Source organism: Macrotis lagotis, chromosome 1 (genome assembly GCF_037893015.1).
Source record: "Macrotis lagotis isolate mMagLag1 chromosome 1, bilby.v1.9.chrom.fasta, whole genome shotgun sequence".
Classification (NCBI taxonomy): Eukaryota; Metazoa; Chordata; class Mammalia; order Peramelemorphia; family Peramelidae; genus Macrotis; species Macrotis lagotis.
The window spans coordinates 587,918,183-587,938,277 of NC_133658.1; the positions used below are offsets into that span (position 1 = coordinate 587,918,183).

Below are 20,095 nucleotides of genomic sequence, written 5' to 3' on the forward strand. Positions count from 1 at the left end.
TCAAATCATCATAATACATTATATTAAACATCAAGTTTATGGATCCAAGTTAAGAACCTATGCAACAGAGTAAAGTTGACTGATATTCCCCAGGGAGGTGATTAGCTAATATATATCCATGGCAAAGAGTAGCATGAGGAACCAAATGAAGAAAAAAGTCTAGCAGTTTCCATTAATCCAGTTTTCTAATGCTTCAAGAAACTGGGATTTTCATAATACTTTATACTAATTGTTCTAGTGATTAAGATAGAAATATAGCTGAAAAAAATTATGTTCTGCATCCAATTTCATAGTATGTCTTTCTCAACTTACCTAGACTGTTCCTTGAACAACAACTAGGACCACTTTTCTACAACATTCTCCCATATACTTTGAAATTTAAATAATTCAATAGCTAGAATACAGCCTTTATGACAATAATTAAGAAAATAGTTTCAGAGAATAAAACTGAAACAAAGTTGGGTATAGAATTGAAAAAATACCAATCGATGTAATTATAATTTCAACTCTTACCGGTATCTATGAACAAATATACCCTTAAAAATTGAGTTCATCATGTTTTCGATTTCATCTTGGTTTTCTTGCAGCTGAAATAAAAACCAAATAATATAATCAATTATCTCTTAATGTAATCAATTACTTTTGATGTTGAAAGAGTGATAACTTCTAGGAACTGTGAAAATGGATGATTAGATATCTCTTTAATTAGGAATCAAAAAGGCATTTGGACATAATGCAGTTGTAAAAAATTGTAGTTTCTAGCTTCTCTTATAATTTGAAATACTTTTAGGTATAGAAATGTAAAATAAGTGTAATTTAAATAATATCATCCAAATATATGATTTAACATTTTAAATGATTTCTCTTTATCACAAAATTTAGAGTTAGATGGGATTCAAGAGATTATCCAGTTTAAATCCCTCATTTAGCAATGAGAAATTAATGATAAAAAAGTTCAAGTGACTTGTCACATGAGACATTAAGTCAAGATTTGAACTCAAGTACCTTTGATGCCAAATCTATCTCTATTACACTGCTGCCTCTAATTTTAATTTTTAAATAAATATCTGAATTAACAAACCAGAAATAAAGCAGTATTGCATAAAAACTGATTTATTTATATCAGAGAAATAATGGATTTCTACATACATATGCTTATGAAAGGAAATTAATTCTTTCACTTATATCTTAGGACCACTTACCTCTTTGCGTTTCTGAAGTAGTAACTCCAGTCTTTCATTAGCTCTCTTACCAATCATTTTGTTTCTTTCTGCTTCATACTGTCTTTGTGTATTATCCTGATGAATACTTAGGTTTAAGGCAACATTCACCAGAGCAGTCATAAGCTTCATGGCTATGAAAAATAAATATTTTATCATCAATTATTCTAACTTGCAAACAAAAAAAATTATAAAAGCACATGTCACTAAAGAATTTAAATCCTATGAGTCATATCATCTATATCAAACTTCTATTATAAAACAAATACATGAATTCATCCTTATACTATATATTTTCTATGTCTTACAGGCTGTTCAAGACTTACCTATTCTTTGACTAATGTCAGAGATTCAGCTACTGCATTAATCTAAGTATCTCCTTACAATATTATTATATAATGTGGCTTATTATGAGATGGAAGCTTATTTGGAAACAGATGGATTATAATCTTAGCAAAAAAATTTCTAAGATTTTTCCTAAGTAAAAATTGCAAGTTTTATAGGACTATTTGATAAGAGGATGAATTAATAACACGAGAGGCAAATTTAAAAGTGCTGTTAGTTGTTATTGTTATTATCGATCTAAATGCAATATAGTTTCCACTCTGTGTAAATCAATAGTTTTAACATGTCAGATTAACTTGGAATTTAAGGGGAGGAAAGGTAAGTTAATTTTTTAAAAAATAATTTTTGGAATACCTCAATTCTCAATATTTAATAATAAAAAACATACATATTTAAAAGTAAGTAAATATCTGAGCTTCAAGTTCAAGTTGTGTATTTTTTGTTGTCTTTTTACTAATATATTGATAAGTTGGTAATAGGAGATATAAGAGAAAAATAGGAAACTGGATAAAAATAGAAACGCTTTTTTCCTTCTTACTTAAGGTATTTCTGGAAACACTGGAATGGAGGGCAGAGGGCAGAGGGCAGAGAAGTGAAAAGAACTAAGGATTAGTTTTTGGTCATTGCCCACGGTTTGGTTGTTATCTAGAGTAGCTTCATTGCTTATAAACTATAAAACCCCCAATGAAGTCTGTGACATTATGTTTAATTTTTTTCTCCCTTTCAAAAAAAAATCTAGTAAGATTATGGTACAAAGTAAATTGTATGGTTATTTGGCTCAGTACTCAAGAAGTAAAAGTATTTCCTTCAACTTCCTTATTGAAAGAAATTTTAAACAGTTCTCACAATTATATCTTACTCATTCTTGTCAAAGTTCATTTTATCAAGATGCTCAACCTAAGTCAAAAGTTCATATAATTTCTTCCCCAAATGAACACCTCTTTTAATCCACTTCATTCCAATTTAGAAAGCTTATGTTTCCCTAATAATGAATACCTTACACCTCTCTCATAAGATACATTTGTGGATCATATATGATGGATAAAGTAAAAGTAGAAAATATATGTGAATATATGATTCACCATGAAATGGAGGTGAATTCAAAGTTTTACAAGCTGAATGCAACTAGTGATAGATGCTACCTATCTACAAATACTTTAAAAGCCCAGTGATATATATTATGTCTACTCTCTGAGGACCATACTAGCTAAATATAGGGAATCTTAAAATTTTATTCTTAAACAAAGACATAAACTCTATTTTTTCATTGAATATCTTCCTTATCACCAGGTAATTTTTTTTTTGGGGGGGTGAAGGTGGGGATCTTTGAGGAACAAAGAGGCACAGTGAACAGATTTAAATTCAAAATGACTCACTTCTGCTTACAACATCAGAATTGGAAACTGGGCTAGTAATATTAAGAATCACGATTCTTATAAAATCAACAGGTGATTTTTGTTTAGTGACTAACAAGTTGACACAGAGAAACTGAATTCCATTCATATTGTCATTCTTGCTATAAAAGAAAACATGTGCCCAGAAAAGAAAGTAAGTTGATCATGTGCTAAGAATGAAACAAAAGAGCTATTAGTACCTCAAGAAATCATTAGTATCTTTCACATACTAAAAGAACAAGGAAAAGTATTCCAATAGGTGGAATGGAATCTCTATGGAGGATTTAAGAAAGGACATAGATGAGAATTAAGATTAAAACAGGAAGAGAAGGCTTTATGAACCGGTTGTAAGGAATAACTTCCAATGGATGAAAACATGGATCAGCTAAGTATCAAAGTAAAAAGAATGCTTCCATAACTTATCTCTTATTTCCCTCTGCAAAACACAAACCTGCAGTTGTTCTCATTGAATACCAAACCACTATCATTTACTCAAGTATTACTGATACCTATACTTTATTTTTCTGATGTTAGGAGAAAAAAAAGAAAACATTAAGCATAAACTTTTTAATCAAGCATTCTTACTAAAGCACGCTTTCTCCAATAGTTCTAATGCAACAGTACCTTAAAAATGCATAAAATTATTTTATATTTATTTTTCTTCCCATAAGAATGAGAATCCCCAACTGTTGTGGCAAGGATTTCCTTAACTCTTGAACAAGATAAATATGGCTGATTTAAAAATCTGAAAATAGATACTTCCCCAGTTCTTTTTTAATAATCTATTTACTTAAAAGTATTAATTTGGTTATGATAATATTTTTAAACTGCACACTTTAATGATTTTAGTAGATTTTATATGCTTTTGATCATTTCATTATGGTACATGTTATTTTTAAATTTAAATATATAGCACAGAAAAATCATTATGAAATATCCCATAGGGTAGATGACAGGTAGGACCTGATAAGGACCTGAAACATGAATTTGGCAGGTATGGTTTTAATTTTAAACACCTTTTACTTAGTAGAAAGGTACTTAATAGATCTCCTTGATTTTAGCTATTACTAAAAAATAAAAAGTCATGGAGCCTAACCTTCTAACTGAAGCTGTACATTCTCAAGCTATATTAATACTTCAGGGTTCCCTGATGTGCCATGAATTAACTTGTGAACTATCATCACATTACTGGTTAAAATTTAGACCTGGTAATTCACATAGTAACAAAATTGATAATTTGCTGTGTCTACATGAGTCACTTGACCTCTAAGGACCAACACACAAGAAGTATTTTTTCCTATTTCTCCCCAACCCTGCCCCCCAATAGAAATAATTTCAAAGATATATTTTACTAATATTTTATATAGTGAAAGTAATAGAAAGATGAATAAACCAAGGTAATATTTACATGTTCATGTGTTATTGTTTTGAAAATAACATTCTCATTTACAGAATATTTCCATTTTTCCTTTCTCTCCTTTTTCCCCAGAAGAAAGAGTACAATTTTTTAAAATAGTGTTTGAAAAAAGTTTTTGTTTGGACTTTTCCTTTAAGTGAGCAAACATAATACCCTTCTATTTACTACAGCAAAAAAATTCATTTTAAAAAAGGTGTGGGTATAGCATTGGAATCTTCTCCATTTAAACTTGTTAAAAGGTTTTCTTCATAAAGGCATTCCAACGATAATGCAGTCTACAAAAATTTATATTCCAGTAAGCAAATGGTAGGAAAGATAGGGTGCTACGCAAGTATCACTCCAGTACCATCTTGTGAATCCTATATACGCAAAAGAATGTTTTGGCACAGGATTTGAGCATATCACCATTTAAATTCACTTCTACATTAAGCACTTTCACTTATGTATCCCTGCATTCTATAATTCATCATTACCTGACTGCCTGTTTTTATTTTATTTATATAGGACACTGATTTAGAGTTGGGAGAGACCAGAGGTCATCTAATCTTTTTTTTATTTTTTTGCATTTATAAAGTGTAAACTATGTACCAGACAGCACATTACTTAATCATGTGTATGAAGAAATGACTAGTGCTACAAAAATATACATTCTCAATTCTATGTAAACTGCAGAGGATTAAAAACAATTGTACATTGACACATTATTATTAAAATGTTTTAAAAATTATTAAAAATCTTCCCAGTTTTGTTACAGTAAATTGTATTATTTATTCTCAACAGAAGGGGGAAATTTAGGACTGAAACAAGTGACCTGTAGCATTCCAAAGATGACTTTATACTATATCAAAACCAATAGTTAAACAAGTGATCATCAAATTTATCTTTTTGTTTAGAATGATTTATAGCTATAGGTTAACTCATTAATAATTAGAACAATAATTTACAGCTAGAGGGTAGGATTAATAATTTAAGAGATGACACCTAAAATAAGGTTCAATGGATAATGGCTCTTAAGAGTTAGGAAGAAACAAAGAGGCCTAGAGAGATGTTTCAGGATTTGTTTAACATCACAGCACTAGTCAAGGTCAACCCTAGGAGAGAAATCAGGGCATACTAAATCTTCCTAGTGCTTCATACTGCTAAGTTCACTTATTGGGATCTTGGCATAAAGGCTGCGGGTCAGAACCTAAGTGCAAGGGCTCACAGGAGAGAATCCAGAGGTCAGCTGCTCCTCAAGTGAGAACCCTCAGTATAGCCTGACTAGACTGCTGAAATTCAATAGTAGAGTTTTATTCTTTAAAATAATTTAATAATTTAATAATTTATTTAGTCTGCTATATGCAGGGACACTGTACTAGGTGCTTGGGATATAAAGATGATGAAATATGATAGCCAGATTTGAACTCAGGTACTACCGATTCCAGGGCCAGTGCTCTATCCACTGTGCCACCTAGCTGCTCCAGAACTAACATCTTAATAAGACAGTCTAATATACTGTTGTAGATTATATTTATCATGATCTCACTTTGGACTTTTCCTGCCTAAATACCAAAAACTCCTTTAATTATTCTTCATATGACTGGATTTTCAGACCTTCATCCAATGTGAAATTCTCTAGTTTGTCACTGATTTTCTCAAAAGGTGACACCCAGACAGAAAAATAATATAACACACATATGTCTATAATGTGTTTTTAATACTTCTATTAATATAATTCAAAATTATGTTAGCTTTTTCTTTAAAAAGTTCTAATAAATAATTGGCTCATATCAGACTTGACATTAAAACTTTTTTTCAGATGAACTGTTGTTAAGTCAGATCACCCCAATATGAAAATATACAATAAGTTTTTAAATTTAAATATAGGATTTTATAATTGTGTCCATTAAATTTTACTTTTGGACATGTTAGTTTTCATTGTCTAGTTAATTTTTTTTTAATTAGGTTTTTCCAAGGCAAATTGGGCTTAAGTGGCTTGCCCAAGGCCACACAACTAGGTAATTTTTAAATGTCTGAGGCCAGATTTGAACTCAGGTACTCCTGACTCCAGGGTCGGTGCTCTATCCACTTCAACACCTAGCTGACACATCTAGATAATTTTAAATCTCTATTCTACTATCAGTTACTGCTAAAAGATTTGTACAATATGCAAATCTGATAAGCGCACACTCTAACTTTTACTTAGGCCCCCAAACAAATCCTTATAACAAGTTATTAGTTTCTGCCTTCCAAGACAACCTCAGCTTTTTTATTAATATATTCTTTGGGCATTATTCAACAAGTTACAGGAAAAAACATAACTATACTACCATTCAGACACTATAACTCTATCAAGTTTATAAACTTATCATGAGATTTTCTCTAAATGCATAGAATATTTAGAATATACAATTCAGAACCAGAGGTTCAAATACCAGAAAATTTAGAATTTTATAAAATTTAACTAGGCAAAAGGATTTATCAGAAATACTTAGTGAAAAACCTGAGGTAACAAGGTTAGTCAAAAGTACAATTTAAATATTTAAATGATACTTATAGATTTGATTTTGTTTATACATATCTATATGATACCCACATCCAGAGAAATGGAGAAAATTTCTAAGATTTAGACATTTGGCCTGTTCCTTAAAGAAATAAAAGTGTGAGCAAAGAGTTGACATGCATATATTTCCCTTTATTCACCAGTTGATTCATTTGTTAAGATGTCAAGTCATGAGACTTGATCTATGGACTGTAAAAATGGTTTAGATAGATCTCAAAGAAGGAAAAGACAAAACAGAAGAGAAAGGGAAGAGTAATGAAGGCAATCAATACTTAATTAAGCAAGTCAAAGTCAAATGGGTCAAACTTTTTATGGCTCAGATGCTTAAGGAGGATCAAACAGCTCAAGCTTTTTCACTAAATCTATGTTTGTATTACATAGCAACAAATATATATATGAAGTCAGTGACCAGCCAGGATTAAAAATATAATCCACTGTGATAACTAATAACTAATAAATTTTACAATAAAGTTCTATTGACTATAATTTAAGGTCAAGAAAATGAACTGGTTCATAAGAAAATGTGAGTGACTTTAAAGTCTTATATACTGTTATTCCTAAAAGAAGACATGCAATTAGATAACTCTTTATGGTCAGGTCAGTTCTCTATTCCAACTTTTAATTTGAGGATTCTACTATAATCTTCCAGATACAACCAAAGGACTGTCTTTCACATGATATCATTTTTCATCTTTGGAGAAGCATAAAAGTCTTTAAGAATTTTCATATGGAGGAATAACTTTTATGCTGATCCAACATTCAAACAAAATAAAAATTGTTTCATTTATACTTTACTGCTTTCCCTTTATAAATAGCCAAAGATTATTTTTTCAGTATGTTAAAGGAAGTTCAGGATGGTCTGAAGTACACAGAATACATTCCCAAAGAAAGTAATATTTATCCTAAGTAAAATTAAACCTGTAGTAAAAATGTAAGCTAGATTAAATATTTGGCAAGGCATATAAAGATAGACATTCATAAAACAATCAGAATTCTTATTTGCATTTAAAGTACTTGTCAGAAGATTATTTTTGATATTTGACATCAAATTGGAGAGTTGGTAGGAGAGATGAAGTTCAGTTTGGGCAGAATAAGGCTCCTTTTTAAGAGGCCAGATATTAAAAAATTGTTCAAATTTCTTTGTTTGAATACAAGGAAAATAAAGAACAAGCATACACATTATATGATGGCTTTCATATAGAAGCTTTGAAAGTAATTTAAAAAAATATCTGCCAGTCTGAACACATTTGGAGAGTACTAATTCATATTTTTAGTAAAACATTCCAAAGTTAATGAAGATGCATTTACTCTGCTCTGCCTTTCCTCTCAAAAACATCCCAAAACTAAACTTGAACATGGGAATTGGGGAGAACAATGAATTTGGCAGGAAGATAAGAGAAAAGATGAAGGGAAGAGTAAGGGGGAATATTCAAATTTTGTAGATTATTTAAATTTAAATTAGTAACTATTATATACTGGTGCTGGTTGGACCAACAAATGTATCACTGATTTTGTTAGTTTGGGCACTATGAACAAAGTATCAAAGGTAATTTTTTTTGAATAAAAGGTATGGAAAATTGTCCAAACTAAACAATTAGAGATTGGAAACTAAGAAACAGAGTTATCAACAGAAAAAAGGGAGAATGAGTTGAAATTTCTTTAGGAAGAAGACAAAACAGTCATATAAATACTTGAACTAGTGAAATGACATGTAAAGAAAAGACAAAAGTTATATATCAACTGAGTGGGATAAGATAGGAAGGTGGTATGATGAAAAAGTAACAGAAATGAATATAGTAATAATTATGAGTTATTTAGAATTGAACAAAAAATTACAGTTCAAAGGTTATCTTGAAATCAGACTATTTTCCAAGTTTTTGTCCATCCTAATTTGACAGTATTTATTATTTACATCAGAAGAAAATGTTAAAATAACATTCATGTACACAATTTTTTTCATGCCTCTGGGCTGATAATCATGTATTATTAATTACTGAATTAGATGCTTCTTTATCCAATAATTCTAAGTCACATATTCCTATTTACTTATGTAGCTCAGAAGAATAAAACAAAAACATGATTATAATACATATTCTTATCTATCAGTTCCTTTTGGGGATCTAGGGAGAGTAAGTCTGACAGAATGAATTTCTTGTGAATCATAGAGAAGTGGGAAGAATCTGAATATTGGGGGGGAAAAACATTACTACAGTCCTGAAAGTTACCATCTATTAAGTGATAATCAGTTTAGCAAGAAAACATTCTGCAAGACAGTATGTGGAATATAGATATAGGACAACAAGAATAATGGCAAATGAGAAATATTTCTTTTGCAAAAGAATTTCCGTAACAATTAAAAGCTTTTGATTTTTAAAAATTAGTAAAATAAAGCATGATATTTTCTATAATTAAGCTTTGAAAAGTACATTATATACATTGTCTTGTGAAAGTTACATATAAATTAATTAAAATTATAAAGGAATAGAAAATTCTGCAATCACACACATTGAAAGCTGACAGGAAAGCAAAGAGTAAAGCAAATGACAAAATTGTTTTTCAATATTTTTTTTCTGAACATTTAATCATTTTGGAAAATTTCTCATAGATAATACATGTATATAAGTGTATGTGTGTGCTTACCATCTTTAAAAACTACATATATGTGTGCCTGTGTATACATATATATGTATACATAGACACGCCCATATGCACATGTGCACAAACACAAACTCTCCCTCAAAAAAACTGGAACAAATTCATAGGGATAAATGTATGTGGGGTGATGGTGATATTACTGTATAATCCTATTCAATAACAATAACAAGTTTAGTTTTAAAAACCCTGTAGATTACATGTTGAGAAACATAGAAAGCCTATAAAAGCAGAAATCAAACAAACTGTTCTTTAAATTATTTTAAAACAGGAAAAGGACTAAATATAATTATATTAAGAATCATTACTTGATGGATAGAAAATCACAATGGCAAAAGAACAAATAAAAGTAAAAAATTAGTAACATGACTAATAAATAAGCACTTATGGAACAGTATGGCATTCAAAATAAGTTAAATACAAGTTACTTTCAGATGGACAATGAACATGTCTTTTCACAAACTATGGAGTAGCCATATTGGAACTACTTCTACACAGTTAAAATACAACTTTAGCAGAAGAATGATAAAATATTATGAGAGTTCAAAGAATATTAGTCAGAAGGAGGGAAAAAATGAACTAACTTATAAAGGATGATGAAAAGCTCTAAACAATATTATTGAAAAGTTGATATTTACAAAGGTAACAATGTATAAATGACTGAAATGAATAAACACTAAGCAAAGGGACAAATTCTTTAATTAATCAAAAGAAAACAAGGGAAAATTGGAACACATATTAAAACTACTACTTATATGACCACTCTAAACATGATGCCATAGATAACTTCAGAAGCTCTGAAGGAAATCTTCACCATAACTGTACCCTAACAAGATAACTAACCTGATTGTCTCTCTTCTCATCTAAGATATAAGCAATGTCAAGGAGCATTTTATTCCAAAGACGATAACCATATCTGGCCATAACTGCCTTGTTACTTTCCATGCACATAGTCAGTGAAGCAGAGGATTAAATGTTCCTGCCCATTTTATCTAGTCCCCAAGACTCGTCCTGCAAAGTGAATAAAAACGATTATCTCTTCATCTACCCAAGGCCACAACACTATAAAATAACAAAGGACAGGACAAAGATGAGATCCCCAAATCCTGAAGAGTCTAGTTGTACAATCAGGAATTAAATTCTCATTTAGTCCTTTGAGTCCTTGTTTTAAGAGGTGACATACCCCATGATAGCAATATGTCCCACATTTCCTGAAAATTTTCTTTAGGAGATGGACAATGACCATCCAGTGATGGGAATAATAGTGGCTTTAAATTTACATGACAGTTGCAAAAGAAACCAATATTGAAAACGGCTGTCTAAACATTAAAAACAATAATTTATTCATTCTTCCTTGATGTTTGATTGTTTGGTCTAATTAATAAGTGAACCTAACTATTGAGAAAGTAAAAGATGATGGGAAAGGAAGTTCAAGGTAGTCCTGGATAATGTTACATGGTAAAAAAGATGAAGTATGTAGGGGAAGAGAATAGTGAAATTTTAGGTAGCTGAGAAGGACTAATTTTGGAGGCAAAGGAAACAGAATGGGAACCCTAATCAAAATAAATGTAATGTGAAGAAAAAAGGAACTGAAAAAGACTTTAAAACTTTAAAAAGAAGGGAAAATGGTTGAAAATTGTGAAGTGGATAAGCTAAAATAGAAAATTATCGAAAATAATGATGAGAAATTATGAGCATAAAGTAAGAAGGGAATACAGACGTACAACACTTCATTTATTTAGCATTTTTCAAATATCTGAAGATTCTTACATTAAGGAACAAAAACATTTTCTTCTTGCAAAATTTTGAATGATTTTGTAATATTATCGTTTTTACTTTTCCTTATTTGTTACAGAGTATATTGCATTTAAGTTAGTAATTGCTTGATGATTTGGATTTGATCATTAGGAATATTAATGACATATTGTCCGTAACATAGTATTGCCATTAATAACACAAACTTCTTTTTGCTGGACCTATTTGCAATTTGAGGAAATGGATTCTTAGTGACCTGCTTTTAAAAATAAAGGGAAAAAAAGTATGTCAAGCTGGTTTTCTTTTGTGTCATCTTGTTATAGTTTTTCTACTTTATCCATTGTTGTGATAGTTGAACTCTTTTTCATAGCTCTCACTGTTTTACATTTCTATTTTTAATAATTTTAGGGCTGAGAAACCAAATTATAAAAGTTGTCAGAATGATGTACAAATAAGAGTCAGAGAACACTGCGAGTAAGGTCTCAAAGCACTTGCCAAGAAGAAAATGGCTGACTAAGTGCAGGTTCTTGATTGTGTTCAAAATGACTGAGGTTAATAGAAAAGTGACTTCCAGTTAAGTTGTACAGTATGTAATGACAAAACGAAAAGGAATAGAAATGCTCAGAAAAACATTCTGAAAGAGAAAGTGGAAATGAAATGGAAAATGATCACATTAATCAAAATAGTAATTATTAAAACAGAAAGGGGAAATCTTCAGATAAGAAAATGGTGCTATATACTTAAAAACTAATGGTTGTTTTTGAATTAGATCAAAGATATAAAAAACATTTTAAACTTTTAAAACAAAAAATTAAAAAAGAAATTTGAATTAGAGAACTAATAAATGGACAAAAGACATCTTTTCCTCTTTTAGTCTAAGGGTTATGGCTCTTTTCTAACATTTCAACTATAATCCAAAATGTCATTAAGATGGAGTCAGGATATCTGGATTTGAATTCTGGTTCTACCACTTACTAGCTATTTGATCATGTGCAAATCTGTAACTTACTTTATACTTGAATTATCTTGTTTAAATAAGATAATGATAATAATATATGTATTACCTATCTCACACCATAACTGTAAAGAAAGCATTTTGATTTAAACAGTAAAGCACCACATGAATGAGTTAGTTAAATTATTCCACTGCATTTTCCCTTAAGTAACTTTATCCTTAGGGGTAATATATTCTTAATAGATCACCTTACATATTCCTACAGTTCATTAATATTTAAAAAGCAACCTTCCTCACAAGAACCTTAGAATATATCTATCTTTATTTTACAGACAAGAAATCTGACTGTGAAATATTTAAGAATATTTAAAACACATAGTAAGTGTCAGAGACAGGATTTGCACTGATATCTCCAAAGGAGATTCATGCTAATGTGATTTGGAATCTAAAATGATCTAAGAAAAAATTAAAGTATAAAAAAGGATTTGGTAGTATTATGTCAGTTGTACAAACTGGCTAAAGTCCACAAGCAATCAGACAGAATATAAAAGAATTAAGTGGCAGATAAATTGAAATTAAATCACTAATAATTAGTATTTTATTTCAAATTAATTTGGAACAAGCTAAAAGAATGAATGTGATTTGATAGATGGTGGTTCCTTCCCCTTATCCTCAAATGCTTTTCAGAAAAATTGCATTTGGTGAATAGGATAATTCTACATTTTGGAACAAAAGGTCAGTGATACATGGAAGGTTAAATGGAAGCATTTGGTTATTATAAAAACAGAAAAAGTAATGAGTGTATTTGTCAATGAATGTGTATGTCAAAACAACAAGTTTAACAAGTGAAAATAATTGCTTCTTTCTATATCAGAAACAGCCAATTGATAAATGAACATTTTCCTATGTATAAAAAATAAGAGTATTTGTGCAGCTCTAGCTTGAATATGATTAAAAAATTGTGATAACTATATAAATATGATGACAATGTGCCAAGACTTGAAACTGTACTACACATTGAAGAAATAAATACATATTAATTTAAAAATACTTCTAAATTAGCAACCTGATTAGTTGAGTTCCTAAAAAATGGCATAAAAAAACTCTTAAGTAGCTTCCCAATATGATTTTGGGTATGAAACAAACATGGGAAAATGATTGTATTTATAGAGGATTTTTGTAGTCATTGCTGTGAAGTGTGAATGGTCTACAAAGAGCATTCACTTAAAAGTATATTAAAAAGTTTTGAGATTCATATAAAATTATAGTGAGCAAAATAATTCATTATAATAAAGAAAATAAACCATGTTATATTTCCATCCATTGGCACAATGGTTATTTCATAATAAATTTAGTTGTAAGAAATTAATTTAATAAGAAAATGCTAAAAAAAAAAAATCAAGCTTACTCACCAGCCAAGGTACTTGTATGCCTAAAAGCTCGGACTTGGGAATCTGATAAACCAGTCAAAAGGGAAATAACTGTATCCATCATATACTCATCATATATTATGCTATATTGACACTGTCGAATCAGGACTCCAATAAATTCACAAAAGTTTGAGCGAAATTTTTTCCACTGAGGTCCAGGCATAGTTAGGGGATAATCACCACTATCCTACAAGAGAAAAAAAAATCAAATTATATTAAAATGTGTGGCATTAAACCTTGCTCTAAAATATTTTTGTCTCCTTGTAAGGGCAGCATTCTCTTTACCTACTGCAATTTATTAAACTTATTGTGAACTAAAAAGAAATAGGAATAACAATTACAACATTAGGATTCATAAAACCATCAAGAATAAAGAAGATAATAAGGGATTAGCAGGAAAACTTTATTATGCTTTCAGGTATTATATTTGATGATTCACTCAAAAAAATTTTATACACACACAGAAACACACACACACACACATATATACATATAAACTGCAGAGAGATATACAGAGTAAAAGTATAACATGAATGCCTTTCCAGTATAAATATGGAAAGAACTTCAGGAAATCATTGGGCCAAAGACTGTTCATCTTACAAATGAAAAAACTGAGTCTCATAGATTTAAAGAGATTTCTCCAAGTCATAAAGATAATAACGATCAAAAGTAATTTGTAAGCACTCATCTTTTTCAGACATACATGAAGAAGTCCCTTCTAACAATTTTTTTGGGCATATATATTTATTTATGTTAAATCAGGAACAGAATTTAATAAACTTAGTTGCCAAGAAAAGTTACAGATGATATATAATGTATCTCTTATAACAAAATTTTGCATTTCATATCTTCATATAATCATTAATACCATCAAGCACAATATCATACTTATAGTTAACAATTATTTAGTAAATGTTAGCTATTTCAATGACTGAAGTTATAGCCTGTGAATGCTCATTAAGAGAAAAGGGATTTTCTAATACTGTCAATGTCTAACTTTTCTTTTTTTAATACTCACCTATCCTCAATCTAGAGAACAAAAGAAAAAAATCTTAAAAGTAATATGAATAATCAAGGAAAGCAATACTCATATCAGTTGTATACAAAATTTTATGGCCCATTATGAGTCAATCATCTTTCTGTAATAAGCTACATAGCACACATTATTCTTCGATCTTCTGGAATTGTAGGTTGTAACTGCATTAATCAGAATGTAAGTTTTTCTAAGTTGGTTTTACATTGTTGCTATATATAAAACATTCTTCTGGTTCTGCCCATTTCACTTTTTATCAGTTCCTTCAAACGAATTATTATTTTCTCCCCTTAGTTACATAAAGAGTTCATTGGTAGTTTGACTGGCATAGGACTGAATAACTTAATTTAGATATTATTATCATTTTTATTATATTGTTTCAATTTCATCAACTGAAATAAAAGCACAGCTAAGCATATAAATTCATATTAATCATGAGCATTTATTATCTTATTATTAATTACCAAAAAGATAATTCAATTTAAGATAACCATGAAAGTATAAAATATTAGAATGTTAAATAAAAATTATATTGTAAAAAATTGTTCTTGTTAAAAAGTCAAAACTGATTTCAATGAAAAATATTAGAGATCATAGATTTTTTCCCCTTAATAACAAGTACTTAAAACTGAAAGCAAATATATGTAATGGAGAAAAGTTAGAAGCCTTTCCAGTGAGCTCAGGGGTAAATCAAGGATGTTTATTATCAATATTGCAACAACAACAACAGTACCAGCACTGTGCTAAAAACTTTATAATTATTATCTCATAAGATCTTCACAATAACCCTGGGAGTTAGCTGCTATTAACTACCCCCATTTTACAGAGGAGGAAGCTGAGGCAAACAGAGATTACAAGACATATCCATGTGTCTAATGCCAGACATGAAATCAGGTGTTTTTTTTTTAACTTTTATTTTAGACCTGGCCTATTCACTAGTTGGTCCTAATAGAAATTATAAATCCTAAGGAAATCAGCAATAATTAAGAGGTAGACTTAAAAAAATCCTCAAAAATTAACAGCATTTCTATATAACTATATATATATATATATATATATATATATATATATATAAAAGTCTCTTGTAAAGTCATCAAAAAAGGGAATTCTCATTTCTTATAAATAAAGAATGTATAAACTATGATGATCAATACACCAAAGATTCAATTACAATATGCTTCCAATGGAAACAAAAAACAACTTAATTACTGGAAGAATATTAAGTTCTCTTGACTCAGCGATCCCAATATTATAGCAATGACAAAACTATCAAATTTAATTTAAAGTTTTAGGGCTATATCACTCAATAAAAACCTAGTAAAATATTAACATTAAAATATTAATAAAATTAATTTGGAAAATTAAATAGCAAGGGAAATAATAAAAAGAGGCAGGATTGGGGCGGGTGGCAGGAAGAACTGGCACAACTAGTGGCTAAACTATAGCCATAAAAACCATTTGGCACTAGTTAAAAAATGAGGTTAAACAAGGAAAAACAGCAGACATGGGAGAATGAGAAAAAAAATGGAATTCAACAACTAAGAGTTCAAGAAAACAGAAAACATAAATTAGAAAGAATACCCTATTTAATAAAAACCATTGGGATAACTAAAATGCAGGATAGAAGAAATTAAGCTTAGACCCAATACATGAATCCCTATTTTATGGATAAATAGATACATGATCTTAATATTAAAGAGCACACCACAAAAAATTTTAAGAGAAGTGGATCATATACCCTTCACAATTACAGGTAAAAGACATTTTTAACTAAACAAAAGACAGAGACAATTACAAAACATATAATACATAACTTAAATTACATTAAACTGAAAGCTTTTGAACAAATAAAATTACTGTATCTAGAATAAGAAGGAAGGGGTCTGATGGGAAAATATTTTTGCATTAAATTTTTCTGGTAAGCCTTTTTCATCTAAGATGTAAAAAGATCCAACATCTGTATAGACCAAAAGTCATTCCCCAATAGATAAGAGAACAGAAAAAACTATCCAAAACAATATTTGATGAATACTCCAAATTACTAGTAAAAGAAATGTGAGTCAAAACAAACTTGAAATTTTATCCCTTACCTTGCAAACTGGCAAAGAAAACAAAGATGGGAACAGTAAATATTGTAGGGGTCACAGAAAGATAAGGAATCTAGGGTGTATTTTTGGTGAGCTATAAATTGGAACAATGATTATGGAAAGCAATGTGGTATTATTCAAATAAAGGAACTAAAATGTCTATACCTTTTAAAAGAGATGCCATTATTTGGCTTAAACCATAAGGTGGTCATCAAAAAGAAGAAAATCCTTATAAAATACCATCAGCAAGTTTTGAGGTAGCAAAGAAAGTGGAAAGTAGATATCTCCTGATTGGGGGTTGGCTAAAAAATTATATGTAATAGAATAGTACTATGCTGGGGTGGCTGGGTGGCGCAGTGGATAGAGCACTGGCCCTGGAGTCAGGAGTACCTGAGTTCAAATCTGGCCTTAGACACTTAATAATTACCTAGCTGTGTGGCCTTAGGCAAACCACTTAACCCTATTTGCTTTGCAAAAACCTAAAAAAAAGAATAGTACTATGCTATTATAAGAGATGTAAAAAATGATGACTACAGAGTAGCATAGAAAGATAGACATATATATATATATATATATGAACTATTGCAGAGTGAAGTCATGAAAATAAAATGACTATATTAATTATAAATGAAAAAATTTCAAAAAAACTTCATCAAAAAGATTGTTGCAGAATTGGAAAAAAAATTAGGTAGAGCTCCAAAGAAAAGATATCTCTAGCCCTTTGCAAAAGTGAGAGGTATACTGTACTGATCAGTTTTGCTTATTTTTCTTTAAACTACCTGTTATATAGGAAGGCTTCTGGGGGGGGGGCGGCACACAGGTACTACAGCAACTTTTGACCATGTTTTTAAAAAAGGGAAACATCAAAAAAATTTTTATAAATGCTAGCTATTGTTGTTGAATCACTCGTTGAATCTGATTCATTCTTCTACAATTGCTATTGATGTAGCATTTAAGTTGACCAGATCATCTATCATAACTGAACTACAGGATCAATTAGACTTTAGATCCCATGTTTTTTACAGAGGCTTTTTGGATTCAGAAGACCCAGTCAGGGAAGGTTCCTGAGAAGCCATTACTTTTGGAGAAATAAGTGGTAAATCACATTGTAGGTGGTTGGAAATAATTCTGAAGTGCTGGAAGAGTTGAGAAATCTAGATAATTGATAACAAGGAACTTAAAGAATTTGGGAAACAGAAGTTAATTATTATACAGTGGGGCCAGGTGGAAAGAACACTGACCTCAACCAATGAGTAGTCCAAATTCTGCCAATTAGTATAAAAAACTGGGAAAAATCATGTCTTCCCAGAGTCTCAGTTTTCTTCAGGGACAAATCCTGCTTGCATTGTCTGATGCACAGGGTTACTAAGGAGAAGCATTTACAAATAAGGACTAAGGAATAAGGGTTTGGATGCTATTATGTTTGGTATCACAATCACAGTTTCCTCTCAGAGACTCAGAGCTTTTGTTAAAAGATACATTAAGAAAGTATTTAGTGATGAAGGGGATTCTTTTCCACAAGAAAGGCAAAAACCTGATCTTAATATACTTAACTTAACATCTGCAGGTAGAAGCAAATAACTGAGAAAAAATTCTTTGAAGTGAAGAGTCTTCTCTCACCTTATTGAGAGACTCCTTTTTCATCTGTGATTATGGCAAATTATGATTCTTTTCACAGAGTGCTTGGAGGTATAACTACAGTAAGTTTCCTTGATAGACTAGCATCAAACTATCCCTTGCCAGAAATTCACTTAGGAGAAGGTATTAATGTAATTAATCAATTGGTAGAAAACTTTCTTTTCTTGCTTTACAATAGATCTTAATGTCCTGAGGGAGAGGAAAGGATAGCATGATAAATTAGGAACAAGGTTCACCAAATAAGTGCTGTCACCTTAAATATGCAATCTTGAGGATAAATACCCCAAGGAAGAGAATATACAATGCAAAATGAGTAAAAGATAGAATGGTATGTTTAGGAGATATGAGAGAAGAAATAGAAGATGAAAGTCCTAGTCATAAGAGCTTGGGAAGAAAAAGGATAAGATAATTCTATAAAGAATGAAAAAGAGAAAAGCATCTCACAATAAAGAGTATTCTTTTCTTTGGATCAACAAAAGAACAGTGTTGCTCAGAGGCTTAGTAATATTATGGAGCCAAGTCCTGGGTAACAGGTACAGAAGTGAAGCAAAACTCATGAAAGGTTGTTACATTTTTTTTATTAGAAATGTCATAGAATAGAACTAATTTTTAAATGAGGTAACAGTGTTGTGTGAGACAAATTTAGGTTCAGTATAAGGAAAACCCTTCCTAAAAATTATAGATATTCAAAAATATAATGGCTTGCTTTGGGATGGGTCTGCCTATCCTCAATAGAACCTTTCAAATGAAAGTTGTTTGACAACTTGTTGGAGATGCTATAGAAAAAAATTCTTAAGACAGATGACAGGGGCAGGCAGTGGATAGAGAACTAGCCACTTAATAATTACCTAGCAGTGGGGCCTTGGGCAAGCCAGTTAACCCTATTTGCCTTGCAAATATCTAAAGACAGATGATAGGCAAGGTCCTTAAAATCTTGAAATTTTGTGAAATGGAGGATCAAAATCCTAGTCAGGAAGGGCAGCTAGGTAGTGTTGTGGAGATGGAGCACTGGCTCTTGGGTCAGGAGGACCTGAGTTCAAATCCAGATTCAGACATTTAATAATTACCTAGTTGTGTAACCTTAGGCAAGTCACTTAACTCCACTACCTTGCAAAAACCCCCCAAACAAACAAACAGGAAATTGGAGTCAAGATTCAGTGGTGCTTTGAGAACTAGCAAACAGGGAGGAAAAAAGGAAAAGAGTAGTAGAGTTTCATGAGGGTTTAGGAGAAAAGGTCTATAGAATAAGTGTTTGTATTGGGATAGGGGAATAGTGAGAGGAAAAGATAGCGTTTACCATTTTGCACTAAAGATCAGAATGCTGGTTTGAGAAATTAATAAAAATGAGAAAGTGGTTAGATCATATTTAGTAATATGTGCAGCATTTTCAAGGATCCTATTTTGAAGCCTTCTGAGAAAACAGCCTTTTTTTTAGGTTTTTTGCAAGGCAAATGGGGTTAAGTGGCTTGCCCAAGGCCACACAGCTAGGTAATTATTAGGTGTCTGAGACCAGATTTGAACCCAGGTACTCCTGACTCCAGGGCTGGTGATTTTATCCACTGCGCCACCTAGCTGCCCAAAACATAGCTTTTAAAATGTCATCTCCTTATGTCATTTCTCAGTAAGT

At 30.7% G+C, this 20,095-nt stretch overlaps 1 protein-coding gene across 2 annotated transcripts in view; it reads right to left on the reverse strand.

The window, feature by feature from the left end:
* Window positions 1-20,095, reverse strand: part of STAG1 (STAG1 cohesin complex component) — a 351,800-nt gene that overhangs the window by 126,315 nt on the left and 205,390 nt on the right. The window contains exons 1-3 of one of the 2 annotated variants that reach the window (XM_074214835.1): window positions 10,414-10,557; window positions 1,203-1,354; window positions 514-587 (exon numbers count right to left, since the gene is read on the reverse strand). In XM_074214835.1, coding sequence (XP_074070936.1) covers window positions 514-587; window positions 1,203-1,352 — 224 coding nt within the window. In that variant the 5' untranslated portion in view covers window positions 1,353-1,354; window positions 10,414-10,557. Of the gene's footprint in view, window positions 1-513; window positions 588-1,202; window positions 1,355-10,413; window positions 10,558-13,692; window positions 13,898-20,095 lie in introns of those variants that run through there. The other variant, XM_074214834.1, reaches the window with a different exon arrangement.